General features: G+C 30.8%; 3 protein-coding genes across 3 annotated transcripts in view; all 3 read right to left on the bottom strand.

Moving 5' to 3' along the window:
• The window catches only part of LOC119676162 (dorsal-ventral patterning protein tolloid-like), a 40,153-nt gene extending 39,073 nt beyond the window's left edge, over positions 1-1,080 (bottom strand). Inside the window, exons 1-5 of the mRNA XM_038087396.1 lie at positions 900-1,080; positions 559-758; positions 343-440; positions 179-289; positions 4-108 (exon numbers count right to left, since the gene is read on the bottom strand). Coding sequence (XP_037943324.1) covers positions 4-108; positions 179-289; positions 343-440; positions 559-756 — 512 coding nt within the window. The 5' untranslated portion in view covers positions 757-758; positions 900-1,080. The remainder of the gene's footprint in view (positions 1-3; positions 109-178; positions 290-342; positions 441-558; positions 759-899) is intronic.
• Positions 1,081-2,782: 1,702 nt separating this feature from the next.
• LOC119683009 lies at positions 2,783-8,740 on the bottom strand. Its single transcript, XM_038096603.1, has 5 exons — positions 8,351-8,740; positions 7,555-8,282; positions 7,347-7,496; positions 3,341-7,283; positions 2,783-3,279 (listed from the first exon to the last, which is right to left on the bottom strand). The coding sequence occupies exons 1-5, from the start codon at positions 8,632-8,634 to the stop codon at positions 2,886-2,888; spliced, it is 5,499 nt and encodes a 1,832-aa protein (XP_037952531.1). The 5' UTR covers positions 8,635-8,740; the 3' UTR covers positions 2,783-2,885.
• Positions 8,741-20,670: 11,930 nt separating this feature from the next.
• Positions 20,671-21,222, bottom strand: LOC119676161. The gene is made up of 2 exons (XM_038087395.1): positions 20,880-21,222; positions 20,671-20,801 (listed from the first exon to the last, which is right to left on the bottom strand). The coding sequence occupies exons 1-2, from the start codon at positions 21,220-21,222 to the stop codon at positions 20,671-20,673; spliced, it is 474 nt and encodes a 157-aa protein (XP_037943323.1).
• Positions 21,223-21,763: the final 541 nt, after the last annotated feature.

Below are 21,763 nucleotides of genomic sequence, written 5' to 3'. Positions count from 1 at the left end.
TGCGTCATGGTCACCTTTTTTATACTGTCGACTCCTCGATTGTTGAAAAGACAACATTTATAAAAAGTACGGATTGGTTGGTGTGGTTGATATATCCAAAAATATAATCTATTAAAAATGAAACAATTTAAACCATTTTGTTTTAAATTTAACTGAATTTAAGAAACGTAATATTTACGTGTATTTATAATTCAAATTGAAACTGTAAGGATGAGTTGCGTTCTCTTTTATGAGAACCTTATAACTCAGCAGAAAGTTTCCACACGAACTTAGACCCATAAATACATGTCTGTTGGAATTACAAATATTATATGTTTTTAGAATATTTTTTTAGTATTATACCCTTGCACGAAACCATGTGGCACAACGTCCTTGAGGCAAAATCTTAACCTATTTGGCACTTCATTGTAAGGTGGTACTTGGGGGGTAGTTCTACTGTACTGGAAGTTAAAAATAGTAAAACATAGGATTTAATTAAAAATTAAATATTTATTGCAACGGTTTGCTGTTGTTGTAGTAATTAATTGGGTTACTAAATAAGTTTAAAATTAAACTCACTTCTCGATTCCTGAGCATAACACATAGATTTTGCTGTCGCTGTTGTGATCCCTCAGTATTGAATTTCAGTTCAGAGTGGGTACTTAAGTCTGAATCTGAGCAACTATCAGTTGCAGTAGTAAAACTTTCATCGTCATCTTCCGACGAGGAGGCCGATATTGATTGCGTATAGTCATTTGTACTAAGATTAGCGTCCATGACTAAATACAAAAAAAGTTATTAAACAAAAAATAATTAACTAAATTAAACAATATGTAAATGGTTTTTGCTTAATGAAAGACAACTTAAACAAAAAACCTTTTAGCATTTTATAACAAAATCTCTGCATCAGATTCACTTACAGCAGCTTAGCTCCCCAAACTATCTACAACAGCCGAAAAATTTCAAAGCAGTAAGATAGAGCGGTGTTCACCAACTCGTACACATTTGTTAGAGGAAGATGGAATGAGCAAGAATATCGTATTTGACAGGTAGTAAAAATATGAAAAGAAAAGCAATATAAACAATCTGTAAATAAATGGAAGTAAAGAAGAGATGCACTAACAATTTTTGACATTTGATTATTCGAACTCGAATTTAAGTGTTGCATTGTTATGAAATGTATATGAAAAAAATTATTAACTGTGGAGTACATGAATGCAGAATTTGTTAAACATGCAATATATCACCGATATTTTTATAAGTTTGGTTTTTAGTATTCTCTACCGCATACATTATATATTAAATGGGATTTTAAGTTTATTGCTGTAATTATACTATTAACTATATTATTATTGTATTAATGATTTGAAATGCACTAATAACTGATATAACTTATATATGAGTTTGTTTTTTGCAAATGTTAAATAAATAAATGAAATCTTAATCAATTGGATTTCTGCAATACATAAAAATTCCTAGTTTTTAATTGTGATTGAAATCAATACATCCGCGGTTCTTTTAACTCCTTAAGGGCCATACGGCCCAAACAAAATATTTGAATAATATGTGGTTTGCTGCTAAGCGATTCACTTCATCGCAAGAGTGCGCTCTTATATCGTTTCTCTTACTACAGAACTTTTACACGTAATTTTTTACTTTCCACTTCTATTTTCTTGTTAACTTCAGTGCAGTGGCTGCTGATAATTTTTTAAGGCGGCTTCCATAGGATTTACCCAATCGATCCTTATTTACAGTTGGTAAATATGTGGGATGTTGTTTCCATATTGTATCGTTGTAACAAATAATAATTACTAATTGCATTTGGCCATCAAAACGAATTATGGTACATTTAAGGTAAATATTTGAATCTTTGGAGTTACAGATCATTGGCAGGAAGTTATATTTCCAAGCTTTCCTGTGTTACACACAGGCTGATTTGGCCTCAACTGGTTTAGTTCTATATCGTCTGTTCTGTCACAGTCTGAAGCTGTTATGCTGAATATGTAAGAAAAGGAATGTGTTTTATTTGTGATTTCGATTAAATGTGCTCATTGCTCATATGAAATCATTGCTTTTGTTACAGTTACAATTTTGGGATATTTTTTTTTATTACATTTATTTTTAAATTAAGTTTATCTGCTTCCTGGACCATATGTTTTAGTTTGTTTAGAACATGGAACAAAATCAGTACACAATTTAAAAAAGTTGAAACATTATATTTAATATATATATTTTTCGTATTTTATTATGAATATAATTATCGTTATATACAATAAGTTTAAAAAATTTCCTCATACTTTTGTTGTATTAATTTTTTTTATCTGGACACATTGATTTATTTAAACAATCTTTTATTATTTTTGTTTTCGTTTAATATAGATGGTAGACATTTATACAAAATTCAGTTAATTTATGCTTTCTATGTGATCCATTGTAATATTATAATTTAAGGGTCTCGCTATCTATTTTTATTTGATCTATTTAGAATGAAAAATCACTTTGTCATATTAATAAAACATATTAATAAAAATATTAGATATTAGTTGAGGAGACCTTAAAGTGACTAAACGACTTCTGGCGAGTGCAGTAACAGAGCATATGAGTGACAAAATAAACTTTTTCCTACAAGACAAAGCCGTTAGTGTTGTAATTATATTTATAATTGTGGGGAAAACTAGACCATAACGTAATTATATTTTTTTTTGTGATTGGAGTGGGACCATGTCTTAAATTCAAAAACTAAACTCTTCTTTTCCAAAGAAGGCTCCCTTATACAATTATTCAATAAATAAATACAGTTTTGATTAAATAAATATATTTAAAATAAATAATAATATAAACTAATAAAAACAGCAGTAAATAGGAAGAGAACAGTTCTCAGAATAGCATTTAATAATTATTGAAATTCATGTTTTCAAACTCGACTTGGTTGATCCGATATTATGTGAACTTGTACTTGAAGGAACTGTTGTACGCTTTTCTCTAAAACCTGGTATTCTGATTGTATTATGTATAGCACCTGCCGTTTGGTTGAAAAGTTCTTCAATGTTTGTTTTACTACCTACAGATAAATCAAATGCCGAATTGGGTAATGTACTAAACTCCTTCTGTGGACTTGTGTGTGATTGTAAAGTCTGTTGACTTGTTAGCCTATTTTTATGCTTTATTATCCAACTGTTGGCTTCAATATTAATGGGCATGGGTACTTCAGCTGTTGGTGAAGCGTCGACGTTAATTTCAGGTATTGCGGGAAGCAATGGTTTTTCTTCAGGAGTATCATATATTACCCAATTATCTGGTCTGTAAAGAGTAATTAAATTACATTACATGAACTATTAAAACAAAACTTATTTAAAAATACCTCTCTGGTTTTGTTAAAATTTTGATTGGTGCAAATGCAATTCTCAATGCGGGTCTGTTAAGTCGATGTTCTGTTTCATGACGTAAAGCTGTTATTGCCGCTGTTTTGGTCTCTAGTAAAGTTTCTGTTGAAGTTTCTTCAATGTCTTCAGCTAAAATGTCATTATTTAAATGTTTACCAAAAGTGTCTGGATAATTAGTAGCAGTTTCTGTCAAGTGTATAGGTATCAATAAAGTCGTACGTTGCATTGGTTTCGGTATATCATTCATTTTCTTATCAGAACCGTTTAGAACTGGTAGTACGTAGTCATCGTCTAATTTGTTAGGACTATTGTTAGTAGTTTCATTCGAGTTAGCGTTCTGTTTTGTTTGCAATAAAGTTCCTACCATATGTTCTGGTCTCAAGTAGCCGTCTCTATCGAATACTCTACCAGGCGCAATTACTGCTTCATTATCATCGTCATAATATGTATATTCGTCATCAACAGTCGTGCTTAAATTAGTTAATGGCTCAAGTGTTCTACTTAAATAGTCGAAATCGTTTTGTTTCTGTTCAGCTGACGCTTCTTTTTGATTAATAATGTTTTGGTTTCGTAAGTAAAGAGGTTGGTTTTGGGTTTGTTGTGGCTTTTGCAGTGACGTTGAGAATGGGCTATTTATATTTTCACGATGCGATTGCTCATAAAAGGAATTAGTTTGTGGTGTACCAACTGGTAAGTTAACGTATTCAGGTTGTACATAAGGTGTTTGATGAGCTGATACAAGACCATAGCTCCCACTTTCAGGTCTCACAGCACCTAATACTGGTCTATTTCCTACAGGCTTTGGACGTATATTGAAACTGAAAATGCTATCCCCTCCACTGGAAGTAGCTACGCCAGTAATAGATCCAAAATTATTAGCCGCAATTGTGCCACTTGTATGTATTTGGCTAGGATAACTTGATATTTGACTAAAACTTGAATGCATAACTGGATGCTGTGGTGGTATCGGTGGTTGCGATACATAATGAGATGTAGGAACGTTTGAACTGTGAACACTACCAACATGACTGTTAGAATTACTAAGCTCAAAGCTAGGTCTATCTTTTTGCCCAGTACTTTGCGTTTGCGGATTCCGATTGCCAGAAAAGCTGTTTGAAGCAAATGTCAGAAAATTTTGAATTAGTCCGGGTGCTTTAGTTGTTAATCGTTCGTCATGTTCGTCTAGGTATATAATCGTTGGAGGTTTAGTTCGTTTATGATTCGAATATGGTGGCGTAGTTGGAAGCGGTTGATAATAAGCATAAGTGGGTGTTGTACTTGTGCGATCTATGTATGGTAGAGTATATCTGTCATAATTGTAAGGCCTATTAGCAGTAGTATAGTCTGCGTAATTTGCAAGTTGTGCAGATAAAGGACTCTTGTTAGTCTGTCGTATATTTATCTCGATTTCATATTGGTCTGCGTTAGTACCGCCTACTACCACTTTTTGGGGGCTACTGTATACAGAACGTGTGTCATATTGTCTTAGTTCACTGTTCTGTTCATAGGTATTAGTTGTTGTTGTAATTATTGAACTTAATGTAGTAGGTTTAGTAGTTGTCGTGCGAAGCGTGGAAGTTCTAGGAGTCGTTACGTTTTTGATAACTGTAGTATTCGTTATTTTTATCCGTACAGGTGCTGTTGTTGTAGTAGTCAAGTTGTATTTGTATCTATGTAGCAATTTCTTACGAGTAATTAAAGGTTCTCTGTTATTTAAAGAAGTCTGTTTATTATCCAGTTTTCTTTGCACTCTTTTATGTTCTTTCGTGGACGCATGTTGAAAAGGGTCCAACTCAACGTCTGTGTTATTAGTTATTTCTTCTTTGTTAAAAATTTTACTGTCCTGTGTTGTTTCTAGGTTTTTATCAGTTAACGTCTCAGTATCAATATCAATATGATTTAGAGTAGAAATTGTCCTTATAAATGCGTCTTTCACCCCTGAAGTCTGTTTTGTTGTCTCGTTCATAAGTTCCCCTCTATTGAATACGTTTAGTACTGTTGGTTTTTCTAAATAAGGTTCAGAGTTATTTAATATAACTTTACTATCTACGTTAAGTGTTAAAATATTGCCATTTAACTGGTCCACTATAGATCCCAGTTTAGAATTAATTTGCGTCTGATTTACACCATTGCTATCTTGTTTACTTTTCTTATGTTTTGAAATGTCATTATGCAATTTATCTAATATTTCAAAGTCATGCTCATTTTCATTTACAGATTCTTTATCAGTCTTTAATCGTACAAGAGTCTCCTTATGTTGTTTTTCTAATATTTTCATGGTAAAATCATCATCTTTTTCATTTCTAGTTTCTCTGTCTATCTTTGTTGTCGACTTGTCATTATGTAAATCGTCTATTACTTCAAAATTAGGTCCATTTTTGTTTCTTGGTTCTTTAGTATGCTGTTCTTCTATGGTTCTTGTTTCAGAATCGTTTTGGTTTTCTGTTCTAGTTGTTTTCTTACTCATTGCTGTAGAAATATTGTTATGTAGTCGGTCTACTTGTTCAAAATTTGGTCTATTTTCGTTTTTAGTTTCTTTCTCTGTATTTAATAGTGTCAAATTTGCGTTATGTTTTTCTTCTACTGTTTTCATGGTAGGTTCGTCTTCGCTTGCGTGTTTAGTTTCTTTCTCTGTCACTGTTATTGAAACATCATCATGTAGTCCGTTTAAAAAATCAAAGTTAGGTCCATTTCTATGTTCTTTTTCTGTCTTCAATGATATAGTATCTTTATCGTTTTGTTCATCTACTGTCTTAACATTGATGTCGTTTTCATTTTCAGTTCTAGCTTCGATCTCATTTTTTGGTGTTGAAAGTTCAGTTTCTTCTTCACTTCTAGCTGTCAAAGTCGTTCTTGTGGCACCTTCAGTTTTTTTTGAAAGTTCAGTTTCTTCACTTCTAGCTGTCAAAGTGGTTCTCGTGATACTTTCCGTTTTTTTTGTACTTTTCTCATCTGCATTTCTTAACTCTATGGCTACATTATTAACTATAACAGTTCTTTTGGTAGTCGTCAGTATAGGTCGTCTGTTTACATTCTTTATATTTAAAGTAATTTTAGTGCCTTTGTCAAGTTTGTTATTTACTCCAGTAATGGGTTTCTGAGTAGGACGATTGGAAGATTGGTGTTTACGTTTGATATCAAGTTTGTCACTGACTTTTGTTTTATCTTTTAAACGTTGGGGATCATTAGTAGTTAAAAGGTTTTCTGTATTAGTTGTGTGAATGAAATTTACGTTTGCACTGTCACTGGGCTTGTCACGTGAGGGAAATCCAGCTTTGTTCTCTTTGAAAATGTGTATTGAAGTATGGGAACTGTCAGTCAATTCCGTTGGTAAAATATTAAAAATTTGTTCTGGTGTATGGGAGTCAAACGTATGTTGTACAGGTTCTACGTTAAATGGATCTTGTTCTAGCCAGGGACCCAAATCAATAGGAGTAAGTGATCCTGTACCACATATCACACGCTCATTACCAGAAATTTCTGGTGGTATAAATATATGTGGCTGAAATGTTCCTCCTCCTACAACGCGACAAAGTACTTGAGCTAAAGACACGCGACGTATTGAATGCAGTTGTGCTGGAGTAAATGAGCTTTCAAAACCACCATTTTCATACCAAAAACGATCACCTTTGCGAGAGTTGCTAAATTGTTGTGCAATAATGCATGCAAAAGTTGGACCAACCAAGCCACCAACAACTGGACGCTCGGCTATACCACCTACGAAAAGGTCAATATCATGAACATTACGATAAGCGTGTCCAATACGTCTTGCTGATTCAGGTCCTACTACATTTGCAAAGTCATCCCAAGAAGTAATTGCAGTTAGACCACATGGAATACGCCAAGATGTGTATGGAGCTATACCGTGATCTCTACCACGTTGTATGTTAATAGCTGCCAAGTCCAAACCAAATGGAAATCCTTAAAATAAATTTAGTAGTTGAAATAATGCATGATAAAATGAAGAGATCCTTTTAGCAGTACCTGGTGTTTGAAACAGATGATTAGTGAGTTCAGGTGTAATGAACTCATCTCGCTTAAGTGATCTTTGATTAGCCATTCCACGTATAAGACGATTAAGTGAGCCCGCAGAACCAATATCACCACGCTGAAATTCTTCATGCAAGCTAACATCTGTGAAGAGCACGTAAATAATATGAAGATATACTATAATGCTTTATTATAAATTTACTATTATTAATGACATTGTGATGACGATCGCAACGCATGTACGAGTTCTGCACCAAAGAATGACCAAATCGGAAAGCTGCTGCTGCAAATGAATTAGCCACAGTTGGATTGGTTTTAAGATCATATCCTTCATAATAGCCTGAAGTTAACAAATCCAGGTCAAAAAGCTTACATACTTCTCGACCTAAAACAATAGGCAGAAACTCTCTGTAAGTGATGTGTTGAAACATTGCGCCGATAATACGACGTGTTTCTTGATAAATTTTTTCATCACTCCAATGCGGATTTATTTCACTTAGTTCCAAGGCAATTCTATTATGCTCTCCAACCCAAACATGGTGTAATGCCAATAAACCCGGTTGTTCCCCACTTCGCCCATCACCAGCGCGAATGCATTGTTTAGCAAAACCGCCACGTTGACAAATATCTTCCGCAGGACTACCACGTCCATATACTAATAAACCATTGCGAAAGATACGTGCATTGTCTGCCGACTTTGCACTGTTAGAATAAATCGGAGAAGCATCTATATAGGATGTTGCCTGGTTTGTTTGTTCACGCCATGAGAGTACACAATCTCTGCGTTGTGCAGGTGCAGAACGCAAAAATTCCAAACAACGCACTTTTAAAGGTGATAGCCAAGGATCATCGAGTGGCACTTTAATAGGATAGCAAGAAGGATGAAAGTCATTACCACCGCAGCAGCTTGGCACTGAACCATTAATAGATCTGAAAATCAAAGAAAAAAAATTAGTTTTTTATCATCTCTTTGCGAAAGATTTTTTCGTTGGACTTACCTGGGCTGTGCAGTGGATGTCAAATCGTGATCTAACAATTGCCCCCATTGTGCAATCATTAACGTTAATGGTGCCTCTCCATCTTTGGCCCCGTGCACAAGCAGGCTCACGAAGCGTGAAGACGATAGTGCTCCTCCTTCAACCGAATTCCGTATAGTATCAACACCATCGCCATACTCAGGCGGTAGAAAGCGATTAAAAGGCATTTGCGCAGCACCCCAACGAGGACGGCGACTGTTATTACAAGTACCGTCATGAGTGCGATAACGTTCTGCTGCGGGCATACATGTTGGCGGGTCGCGCGGCGGGCACAGACCTTCCAAAGCAGTGCGACGCAAGGATATCTTCTGAGTTTGCGCATGACGCGCTAACTGATTGATGTGTTTAAAGCTGTTGAACGAAAAATAATTAATGACATGATGACACAGCTATGTTGTTACGAAATCATCCTACCAATTTCTTCACATTGCGCTTTTTTGGAAATATTAGTTATGTTCAAATCTAGTCAGCATTTTGCCAACAAAGCTTTGGGTTGAAATGATTTCGATTTCAAACGAGCGCCAGTATTTATAAAAACATTTCATCAGCGCTTGCAACGCGAAAATGAACAACAACATATGTAGTGGCTGCGAGACAAAGCGATCTGGCGCTCAGTTCGCACAATGAACATTGAAATTTCACACGAAACGACAAACAGCGAAACGGACTGCAAAGACGGACACAGAGTCAAAAAGACAATGCAGCACTCGTCTACTTTTGATTTCAGAGTTTGGGAAAAAAGAAGGAGAAAGTGGAAAATGCTTTCCAATCGCAAATATAATTTTCAGTTTTGCTTTTTTATTAAATGTTGGCTGATTGCAGTCTTCAGTCTTCAGTTTTTATGGTCTCTTAATTTCCGAAGAGGTTTGCATTTCCACGGTTTTAAGCGAAACGAGTTCGACTTCCTTTACTAGATATTTTTCGTCAAGTTGCTAGCCAATCAAGACTACCATTTCGTGTACTGAAACTGGTAGCACAGGTTAGTGACTATACGTTTTGGGGTCAGGAAAAGCAGAAAATGGTTAAAATTAGAAGAAAATGATTTCGTTGTTGTAAATTTGGGTCCAAATTACTTATATTTAAATTTGTTTAAAATTATTTGATTCGCTACTGTTGATCATCTTAATTTGAGATCATTTAATTGAGTTAAAATCTTTTAAAAATGAGGGGAATTGCATTTCGTCTTAATGTAACTAATAACGGTGTATTGAGAAAAATTCATAATTGTTAACTATTCATTAAATGAGTTGAGATTTGACCTAAAATGGATAAAAAAGAATCACTGATGATTAAGTGGGAAAAAGAAGTTCTATTTAACATAAAAATGAGTTTGGATTTTTAATGCTTTTTATTTTTAATTATGTTTTAAAATGTTTTATAAAAAAAAATTTTTATTTAATAAGTTATACATTAATAGAATGAACTATTTCATCTACCTCATTGGTGCAAAGAGTTTATTTGATAAGGCTCTGCTATAAGATTTTCTTTTGGTAGATAATTTTTTAGTATAATGACACCAGATTAATTGATAATTTGTCAGAAATTAAATAATTCATAAATATATAAAACGTTACTAAGTGCTAGATTATAAGATATTGTGGCTTATTGTAATTTCAGTAGCTTTGTCACATTTGAAATCAAGAAGACCAATACGCTGACCATTTGCTAGAAATGTATCCTGACAAAGACATAGCCTTTGATGTCTATAATTGATAACATAATTGATATATACTTCATCAAAAATGAATAACCAAAACTCTTGTTTTCATTATGAAAAAGCAGTTGAAAAATTATTGAAATCTTGAGAACTAGAACAGGAAAACGATATATAAAGTGGAAAGTGGAAATAGAATAGCTAAAGTGGAATAGTTTAACTTGATCCAAAACTAAAAAATTGTGTACTACTGTTCCAAAGATTGTGGAACTATCAAAAAATTGCTATTGTACCACAATCTACTAACGGCCCATGCTCACAAGATAAAAAAGACCAATAATGATTGTCAGCAATCTGGAAAGAAGACTTTAAATATTTTTTATGTTTATATTCAGCATTATTATGTGCACGTTTTACATGTTTGGAGATCTCACAATGTTGGTAGTTAGCGAAAGTTTCGGAGATGGGGCTCCAGGTACCCTTTAGTTTCAAATATAAGTAGAGTACTAAACACATTTTGTATCACTAATATCCCGATTATATTAATATAAACTAAGAGTTAATACGTTAAAAATGCTTGGGGGTTCCACAATGTGGGAAATTGAAGGACGTATTAGGCATCATTCTTTAAGCACTGCTTAGATTCATCGTAGTCATATAAAATGATTTTTATTACGAAAAGATTAACAAAAGTTCACTTTTTTCGTCACAAAAATATTTGGCAAAATAATTTAAATTTCATAATTTCTTTTTTGATTTTTACATTTTACAAAGCAATCTTCAATATCAGTCTTTTGTAGATTTGATGTTCTCGTTATTGTTAAGACCCTTTCTCTCAAAAATTTTCCTCGTTGAAGAAAGTTGGCGCGTTATTATGATAAAGTGGAAACTCAGTTTCTTTTTTTCTGGTTTTTCGACTAAATTTGAAAAACGTGTGGTTTTTCTAAACATTTTTCAAAAATACTATTTAGCAGTTCTTGTCTGTCCAGTCTTCAGAGTTTTCAGAGACTTTTGTAAATTTACTTTACTCTGACTTTTGATGATGATCATTACTTTTGTTACCGATCTGTTGTCTGTCTTTTACAGACATATATTTATATATATAATAGATTAACACCTTTTGAGCTTCCTACCATCACTTGTTGCTTTGTTTTTGAGTTGTACTTGTAGAGGAAAACAATCACCTTTTATAATTTTGCTGAAGGTGTTTGACCCTATATTTTAAAATTTTTCAAAAACTAATTAATGCACACATGTCATTTTTTAAGCTTTAGTTAAAATTTGAAGACCCCATCCTATTGAATTCTTTATATATCCAAGATGATAATATTCGCTATACAACTTAGTTTATCAGCGATTACTTCATCGGTCAATCTTGGGTGTTTATGAAATTTGGACTTCACCACAGAGGCGCTTACATTCATAATCAAGGATTTTTAGCGATCTTTGTGAGATTCGTCCTCCACAGAAAAAATTTCGTTCTGGAATCTTCAAAACCAATTCGACACAATCACAAGCGATAGTGTAGAAGTGTAACTACTCATTAAATACTTCCATAGGCTTAAGGTTATGCCGAAATAGTGTAGAAGTGTAACTACTCATTAAATACTTCCAAAGGCTTAAGGTTATGCCAAAATTCTTAATGTATATTAAAGCGTTGATTTAAGTTATTACTGAAGTATGTCAGTTGACTTTCTTAGATTCGTTGAAAATTGAAGCAAACTTTTGTTTGCTTCAAAATTGTTTGGAGCTATTTTTACAAATCTATATAGATGTATAACTCAATCTAGTATCACTACGTAGTGAGTTAATGAGCTAACAGAACTTTAGCGATTAACTTTATAATTATTATGAGTTTAATTTGATAGAATAACTCATAAGTAGTGTTACATTTTCAATGTTAGACTTAATTACTTTAGTCAATGTTGTTGAGGATATTTTTTATGATAAACATTTAGAAATAAATTAAAATTATTTTTGAATTAAAATCATAGACATTCTATATTATTGTATTTTAAATTTATATATTCAAAATAGTAAAATAATTAATGTCAGTAAGGAAAATAAATTTTCAAACTAAGCTCTTCCAAACTAATTATTACAAACATGTGCTGGGTCACGTTTCATGACAATGCGTAGCTATTAGAGGGCTTTAAAATATCTTTAAAGTGAAATAATTTATAGGAAAGTGTAAATTTCTATTAGTAATAAATGTAAAATCAACAGCCTAGACTTTTCATCTAGCATTCGATTTAGTCTTCACTTCACAGTTATAAGCATTCAAATTTAAATTAAATATGCTTTTAAAATTAAACGAATTTAAACCGATTTGATTTATATCGTTGCTTTGTTTAAATAATGAATCGTACTGAAATAACTAAGTGATTATAAATTAAGCTAAATTAGTATCTATATCTTTTCACCACCTCTGCAAACCTCAACAAAATACCGCAAAATTGCATATTTGCATATCAACTAACACTTGATTCCAATAAATTCGTAAAAGTGTTTTAATCTTTTAATTTTACTTTTATTAAAGATTGGAGCTCTTCTCATCAACCAACTAAACCAACAAAACCAACAAAAAACGAAAAACAACATATTTAATAAAATTAAAAATTAAAAATTAAAAAGTAAAAATTAAAAAGTAAAAAGTATCGAATCTACCTTCACTGCAGAGACGAAATAATGTCATCAGTTTTTGCTTTCGTATTATGTATTTTTATATATTTATGTCTGTATTATGTGTGTTCACTTTTACACATTAGTCAAACGTTATTATTCATTTTGCAGTGGATCTTCGAACAAATGTCAATGAACCTTTTTTATTATACAAATTCATATAAAATGGCAGAGTTACGGCTTAAACCTCAAACGAAACTGAAAGTATCTCATTTAAAGGTTGATGTAATCAATTGTAAATGATCAAAACAAGCCTCGTGACGGTCTTTTTAAGATTTTTTCTTTCCAAATTGTTTACACTTTCTTCGACGGTTCATAAATGTTAAAGACTTTTTCTAATAGTTTTGTTATGTTTTTATGGTATTTTTTTAATAACAATAATGGCTTCAATTAACAAATTTTTGTTAACATAATAAATGATAGCGTTAACTGCATATGCATATACATATATATATTTATGTAGGTGCTCTTATATGTTCATACATTCAGATGTATTCATATAGGTATATATTTTAATTAATAATTATGGAAAATTTAAAATGTTTACAAAAAAATTTATGATTTTTAAAGAAAGACACATAATTTGATAATAGTAAGTAATTTAATTTATTAAGGCCCAAAGTTATCATACACAATTAAGTGTGGAACTCACAATATTATTATTATTATTAAAAAGAAGGAATCGTGAACGGCGACCTAAAAGCTCTATTGTACCCCTTAGACGGATTAGAGTATTTTTCCAAGTCCAATTTCTTTAATAAAAGATAGTATAGAGCCTATCTTTCCTAGTCTTGAATCCTTATGATCCATGTAATATCCTCCTAGGTGTTTCTTCCGTTTCTCTCTCTTCTCTACAGTATCTGCAGTTTGGGTTGGATTGAATTCCTAATCCTAATCCTTATGATCCATGTAATATCCTCCTAGGTGTTTCTTCCGTTTCTCTCTCTTCTCTACAGTATATGCAGTTTGGGTTGGAATGAATTCCTAACTTCGTTAGGTGATTATACAGTCTACAGTGACCGGTAAATAATCCGTAATAATTCTTAGGTTAATTCACAATATAGTAAAGTGACTCCGAATACATTATACCAAAAATAATGTTTTTAAATGCTAATTTCCTTTTCGAATGTAACGCGTCTTATGACGAAAAGAAACTATTTTTAAATTAGAAGGGTTCGAATAGTAATAAAGAAACAATATCAAAAATTTTAATTAATTCATTGAAATTTTGCTGACCGTATACCGTTATTTCGAGTATTGCCAAGTACTCATCATGTGTGATAATGATAACATATTTATTAACTGATCTTCTAACAAAGCAATTAATTCTATAATTAATATTAGAAAATTATCACAAATTCGATAATGCATTTAATATAAATTCTGTGAAAAATAAAAATTCTATTAGACAAAATCTTAAAATACACCAAAAGGTAATTGAATTTCAAAATTAGTTAAATAAAGATATCGTGAGATTAAAATTTAACTGATGACTTTAGTGAATGAATACATACCATATGTCAGCCTGACAGCCTATTTTTATAAAGATTGACGTGACAACTGGCAGCTACTTCTTCAGTATAAGAGTTAAGTTAATACTAATCATATCAGTTTGTGTAAACAGAAGCACTCGTACTTACTTAAAGCTGTTAATAAACACTACTTAGAAATTAAATCTACGTCACTCCAAAATAAATATTTTTAAGCAAAAAAACAAGATTCTTAAAAAATTTGTTCAATTGAAAATATAATAACAGCTCATATATCTGCGCTTATGATTAATAATACATGACTATTAATTATTACACGAGCACATTATAAATATTAATTAATAATTATGTTATAATAAAAAAATAATTATTTAATAATACATTATTATTAACCTTAAATTGGATTGATTATTTATTAAGCGGAAAAAGGTGCAAAAAATATAAATTATATATTAGTAATTAATAATTGCGAGAATATAAATATACATTTTAACTAAAAATCATTGATGCTGTGTATTTAAACTTACTGTGCAATTCTTTTCTATAAATGTAACAATAAATTAAGAAATATATTTATATGCCATTATGAACGCATGTAGTACCACAGATTTAAATAGAATCCATCTCATAACATTGGAGATACATATATATTATTATTATCGTTATAGAATTTGAAGTTAAGTAAGAGAGATATTTTTATTACTTACAATAGTACGGCTTTTGGACAGTTGGCTAATAAACACTGACTCTGAGATTTAAATTTGGCAGTCAACTTAAGTTCAACTCTTGGTACTTGCAGTCTCAAAAAATTATTTACGAATACTTAAATATATGAAATAACTCCAAGATCACTGATGATGGGAATATGGCAACATTCGAAACAGCTGTACGGCCAAGGCAAAAATTCAATTAATAAAAAATAAAAACTTTGTTGTTGTGATTCACTACAGTTAAAAACCTCTTTGCAATGTAATATCTTGAAAACAATAGCATTTATAAGCTTCATTTTTAAGCTAATTTTATTTATTGAGAACATATTGAGTTATACGTAGGAGTACTCTCGAGATGCTCAAAACATAAATTTAAGATTTTATAATATAACTCTAATATCATTCAATCTAATAAGATTGAGAACATCTTAACAACATAAGGCAAAATAATTTTGATCAAAAACTAATTTGTATTCTAAAGATAAGATGACATAAGAAATCAAAATGAAATACCATACACGATTGTTTTTAAAATAATAGATTTTGAAAAAACGCCTTAAAAATAAAAAAAGGACAAAAAGAATTAATAAAGGTCATTCTGTAATGCTGATACTGATTATCCAATATTGGATAATGTAAATGATTTCCAACATTTAAGTAACTAATAGCGTTTCAGTTTCGCATGATAACATAGTATAATACTATCAACTTATAGAAAAAATAATTGATGGTACGGTATATGCGTTCTTCAAATTTTTTCAAAGTCTATGTACTTTATAGGTAACCATAGCAACACATTTAGGTGGGCAGGTCGTGACTTACATAGACAAGTGTAAGAGAAGTAAAATACATGTAACGCGGTAGAGAGAGATGATACGAGTAGATAGATTATAGGCAACTGTGGCAACACTTGAGTGTGCAGATATTCAAACCGACATACATAAACGAGTGTTAGAGAATTGTAACGAGAAAGGACATAATTTTTGAGATGAATAGACAGAGTTCAGACAGTATTAGACCTTATAGTGTTAGATTATTTGATGATAAACTGTGATTTTAATATAAACATTTATGTGGTACGATATACAAAATTATTATATATTTTTTTTTAGTGTCTAAGTGGTGGTGACCTGTTCAGAAACCACCCACATGGCGAGTGATTTAACTGGGTTTGTTATCATGCTACTACAACTATACGTTGATCGCATTAAAAACACATAAGGAGACACATAAGGTTTTCTTAACATGAAGTGTTTGTTTATTTTTAGTGCTGTTAAATACCACTTTTTACCTTTTTTTTTGTCTAAAATTTTTTGTTTTTAATATTATTCGTTAACACAGTGCTTATTTTTTTTTTATGCATAGGTATGTGAGCTAAGTTGTGAACCGACTGCTTGCGCAAATGAAGTAAAGGTGTTTATATCACAATTGATTTGTATTTAACTTGATCGGATAGTTCGTATGAAGTGCGACATTTTTAAGTATAATTATTAAGCAAAACTTAATGGAAGTATGTTTAAAAACACATATTTAATAAATGCTTTAAATATATAAATATTCTATTATAATACCTTAGTGCGTAGTACATATATTTTATTCAAACATATATATAACCATTATTAGCATGTCTCTGAACTATGCTCTGCGTCAGTTAGTTTGTACTTTATATTTATATTGTCATATCTAAATTAATACCTTGTAAGGCAAAAGTATCTCATTAATAATAAATGTGCTCACATTTATGCAATTTAACGTATAATTTAACTCAAACGTGAATATCGATAATTAGCTACTGTAAGTATAACAAGTTTACGCAACTTTTATTATTTGGTTACTCGGTAGTATAATTAATAACTATGAACTCGTATTTATATACTTCTTTTACCACAAAGTACAAGAAATACGATTACTTGCACAATTTACTCGTATGAATGTTAACAATTCAATGAACTCGGATGCGTATGCGGATGGTGTGCGGTTGAAAAAGAGAAAGTTCTCCTTTAAAATGACACTAAATTTGAACAAAATGTAAACCCGAAAATATTAACTGTTATATATTTTAATTTTATTTTATTTAGTTTTTTTATTTTTTTGTTTTTTGCATTTTTCATATTTGAGATGAACTTAATCACTCTAAGAGGAAATATTTTAAATTGTGGTAAAACCCGAATTTGTTTATGGCATGTGCGTATATCAAAAGAAATTTTTTATTTATGCTACACTTACAATTTTATCAGTCAATTAAAAGTAGTTCACACTTAAATAAATTTAAGTTTTACTCTCAAGCGATTCAAATTACTTAAACCGCTTCTCCGCCAGGAAGAAACTTTTCAATTATTTCTGGCATATTTATATCCTGTTAGATGTGCATAAATACTTCAAAATAATATTAATATTACGTTTTTATGTATTAATTACTGTATGTCATCGATTTTACTAGAAAACGCTGTTTACAAACATGTTTTTCGAGTACGTGAAATAGTAGAAATAGTCAAAAAACAATCGAAATTAATCGATTAATCTGGAAGCAATTTCTGTTTCAACGCTGTATGACGCTGATAGGTAACCGTCAGCGTGCATAAATTCGTGATTAGTCCTTGAGTTTCGAGTCTTATTTATTTATATTTCTCGGTGACCTTTAAGTTATATATTTTATTATATATATATATATATATATATAAAAACGTTAAACGCCATAATAACATTAACTTAATTTCTGCTTGGGCCGTGGCAATTTTGTAAAATAAATTAGATATTTCAATTAAAAAAATTTAAAGTCTTTATGCAAATACATTTCATCATCAAATTTTCCGGAAAAACAATTTTCTGTCTAAACCATTGTAATATTAATAAATAATTTAAATATTTCATCTAAAAAAAATTTGAAACTTTATTGTGAAAAAACTATTTTCTTATTTTAAATCATAAACTTATTTTTAAGACTGAAGAAAGTTTTATATCTCTATAATCCGTGTCAATTATATGCATAGGTCATATACGGTATAAAATATATTCTTAGAATATTAGTCGTAAATGTTTATATTATATATAAAATGTCTTCCCATAAACAATATAGGAACTAAACAATTATATGAAAATTTGGTCTCTGATATGCTAAGCTTAAACCCAAAAAATTCGACCCATGTATTTAAAACTTTGTACGATTATAAAAAAAAAAATGTAAGAAGAATGAACGTTGCATGTTATGCTTAAATAAAAGAAACATATGGTCAAGAAGCAACGAGAAGGGAAGGTAAAAAAAATTTCAACTTTTTGTATGGACTAAGGAAAGACAACCCATCTTTTGAAGAATCAAATAAAGTTTTAATTATTATGTAAGTACTAAATGTAATTTTATTTTATATATTAATATAATATAATATAACCAAAACCATTTTGTTTATTTCTTATGAACCAATTTTTATATTACAAAAATACTTTTTTCTTATTAGGCCTTGTTTTTACAACATAAAGATAATGTGTACTTAGCGTCAAGCACTTGTCTCTACTTGGGTTTCTACAAAATCCCGTTAAAGTCCCATCCTGTCTGGCATTCATTTCTGGCATAGCCCATATTAGTGTCAGACAAATATGACTAACTGTTAGTGTCAGACAAATATGACTAACTGTTAGTGTCAGACAAATATGATTGACGTGTTCACAAATGTCAATATTTATTCAATATATAAGTAATAACGAAATTATATAAGAGGTTAGAGAATTTTTACACTAAAAGTAGAAATTAAAACTATTAAATTTACTTAATAATTATAAGAATATCTTTTTTAGAGCAATTTTTGATATACGATGAAATCAGAAGCTTTTTCCGCTGGTACTAGTATCTATAATTAAAAACTCAGCTAATTTTATAATATCTAAAATTGATCTAAAATTATCGGATGTGATTGGATCGATTCGCCTCTAATCAAGCATATTGTATAATATCAAACCATTGTATTTGTATAGTCTCCAATATATTATTTACTGTATTATAAATATATTAACAAGCAAAACATGGTACCAGCTAGATAAGAAGGTTAAAGATCAGGTAAACTCTAGTCAATAAAGAGGCTTTATAAAGAACGAAAAGTAGTTATTGTTGTTGATTTGAGCATATATTAAATCATCAGTTATGAAGAATAAATGTGACAAGCTAGTAACAAAAGTCAAATCCCGAGCGTGGTAATAAAGTGGCCACACATAACGCAAACAATATAGCAACAGCTACAACGTAGGCGCCAACATAGGCAACAGTTTGGAACGCACAGAAAACTAGGCTGGCTGACACTTCAATCGAGGTGTGATGTAGAACAATATAGACTGAAATTAAGACATGATATTAAGACAAAAGGCATATAGAGTAAAATACACCGTAAAGGTCCAAATAACGATAAAACAATGAATTGGCTATGTTATCCGAAAGCCAGCCCCTCACTTACACGAAGACCTTGCAAAAAACGAGATAACTTCATATTAAGGAAAAAATAGTTTTTTTGGGTGTAAAAATAAACGAATCTTTAATGCAAAACAAGATAATACTAGATCTAGGAGAAAGCCACAAAACGAATAACTGAACACAGTAGAAGAGGACTTAACAATTATAAATCTTTGAAACTACAATATTAAGACCATTAGCTGTCTGAACTCGATAAACATTGTGAAGAAAACTGGGTTATTAAAACTAAGATATATGATGATATCTTATATAAATATATATCTCAATGCTTCTTTAATAATTATAAATGAACTTACATATTTCATTTGAATATAATTCATCACATAAACAATAAAATTTCTATGGAAATACACATTAACTTCGATTTATGACTTTCCTGCGGGTTCTTCACTCAAATGATTAAATAATTAAACCGGAAAATCTATTTAATTTCGTTAATATAAAATTAGAGATACACATTGAAAATTTTACTTCCGTTCATTGACTGCAGCTAAAGTTGAATAAATTTTTTTATTTGTTGTAAAACATTAATAAATTTTTAAATTTATTTATTCGGTTGAAAATTTAATAAGTCAAGGTATGAATGGGATTTCTCTCACATATCATGTATCGCTGTGTCGAATCAAGTTGTGCATTGTTGCATTGTTGGAGTTTCAGGTGCAAGCAAGCAAGCGGTCGTTTAACTTTAATCAGATGGCAACCAGTGCACTGATATCCGTTGCCATTGTGATGGATGCTACAATGGTTGGGTATATAATTGGGAAAATTTCAATGTCAAAGTGAAAGTTAACATTTGTGGGCATTTATATGTGTTCTGCGAAAATGCATGCATTTTCAAACTAACAACTTAAAAGCAAAAATTTTGCACACTCATAAATATTTCACATAAGTGCACATGAATTTAATTTAATGAGAAAAAAACAATTAGTGTCTTTAATCTTCTTCGTATGGTATACAAATGGAAATCTAAGCAGGCGAAACTTGTCGAACAGTCGAGAAAGTTATTAAAAGTTCCACAAACTCTCGACAGATCTCGAAAGTTTTTAGAGTTCAAGTCCTATGCGTTAGTAAAATTCCCTTTGGTAGTTTTTAACGTTGGCAAAAACAAAACTTATTTCATATTATTTTCATTAAAGCCTTTTAATTATTTTTTTGCTAAGCAATTGTGAACTACAAGATTACATATACCTCTAAGAAATGCGAAACACTCATATCAGACACTCATAAATAGTTTATTTATGTATTTTCTTAGAAATAATTTTTACTAAGTTATCTGGAAATATGTGTACTTACTTTTTTCTGAATGCTTTGGTTGTTGAAATCATGGCATATGCAGCCATTTCTCTTTGTTCGGTATTCTCAACAGGTGCACTAAATTTCGAGAGCAACGCAGCGGGATGATTATCATCAAGTAATTGACCTTTTTCACAATATGAAACAAAAAAAAAATAATCAATCATAAAACCTAGTTGAGAAGATTTAATTTGTCAGTACTTACGATTTTTAATAATATTAGGTTCAATATTGTGATAGAGTTGTGACACTGCATTTAGGCCTTCTTGTACTGACGCTTGTAATGCAATTTCCATGAGAGTGGGTCGATGTGATCGGTGTTCTCTATTACTTACGTTGTCTTCGATTGGTTCTTGCTCTGCTAACATATCTCGTTGATTTCGAAGGTTTATTAAAATAGGTTTTGGTAATTCATTAATGGGCTGTTTCTCTTCATTTATAGATAAATCTTTATCGTTCTTCGAAAAAAAAATTTCATCTTGCGAATAAGCGAAATTTGCTGTTTGTATCAAAATTATGGCACATAACAGTCTATGCAGATATTTCATAAAAACTGAAATCAGAAAAAAATAAAAAAAAATTTAAAACAACTGTTACGAATTTTGAAGAGTACGCACTACAATCTACTAATAGACATTTAGGAGGTCAATCAATAAAAGAGTTTGATAACGTCTGATAAAATAGAATAATTTTAGAATATAATATAGAAGTTTACAAAGCACTACGATCTACTAATAGACACATAAGGAAACGATCAATGTTTAGAGTATTTGACAACCTCTTATAATATAGAATAATTATAGAATATAATATAGAGGTTTACTTTTTAATGAATTCTGTTTAAGTAACACAATACAATCACCTGACTAAATACAGTGTGGTCATAGTTGCAGTTCAAAGTTATTAATTATTGCGATATTTATTTATGTATATATAGAGCACAATTAACTAAATTAATGACTTAATTATATTATATTAAGATTATAGCTAGGATGGCCTTAATGTCTAGTTTTAAAATATATTAGGTAAATATTAGAACTAAGAATGTAAATGTGCTAAAGAAAAAATCTGAAAAAAGAATCATTATAG

Source organism: Teleopsis dalmanni, chromosome 2 (genome assembly GCF_002237135.1).
Source record: "Teleopsis dalmanni isolate 2A chromosome 2, ASM223713v2, whole genome shotgun sequence".
Lineage (NCBI taxonomy): Eukaryota > Metazoa > Arthropoda > Insecta > Diptera > Diopsidae > Teleopsis > Teleopsis dalmanni.
The sequence above is the reverse complement of the archived record's forward strand: the minus strand, read 5'-3'. Positions and strand labels throughout refer to the sequence as shown.

Excerpts from the sequence above, each read along its gene's own strand:
- LOC119683009 (XM_038096603.1), bottom strand. The coding sequence starts at position 8,634 with ATGCCCGCAGCAGAACGTTATCGCACTCATGACGGTACTTGTAATAAC. Across the intron at positions 8,283-8,350 it reads ACATCCACTGCACAGCCCAG|ATCTATTAATGGTTCAGTGC; the intron begins GTAAGTCCAACG and ends TTTGATTTTCAG. Across the intron at positions 7,284-7,346 it reads TCATCTGTTTCAAACACCAG|GATTTCCATTTGGTTTGGAC; the intron begins GTACTGCTAAAA and ends ATTTATTTTAAG.
- LOC119676161 (XM_038087395.1), bottom strand. The coding sequence starts at position 21,222 with ATGAAATATCTGCATAGACTGTTATGTGCCATAATTTTGATACAAACA. Across the intron at positions 20,802-20,879 it reads ACCTAATATTATTAAAAATC|GTCAATTACTTGATGATAAT; the intron begins GTAAGTACTGAC and ends ATTGTGAAAAAG.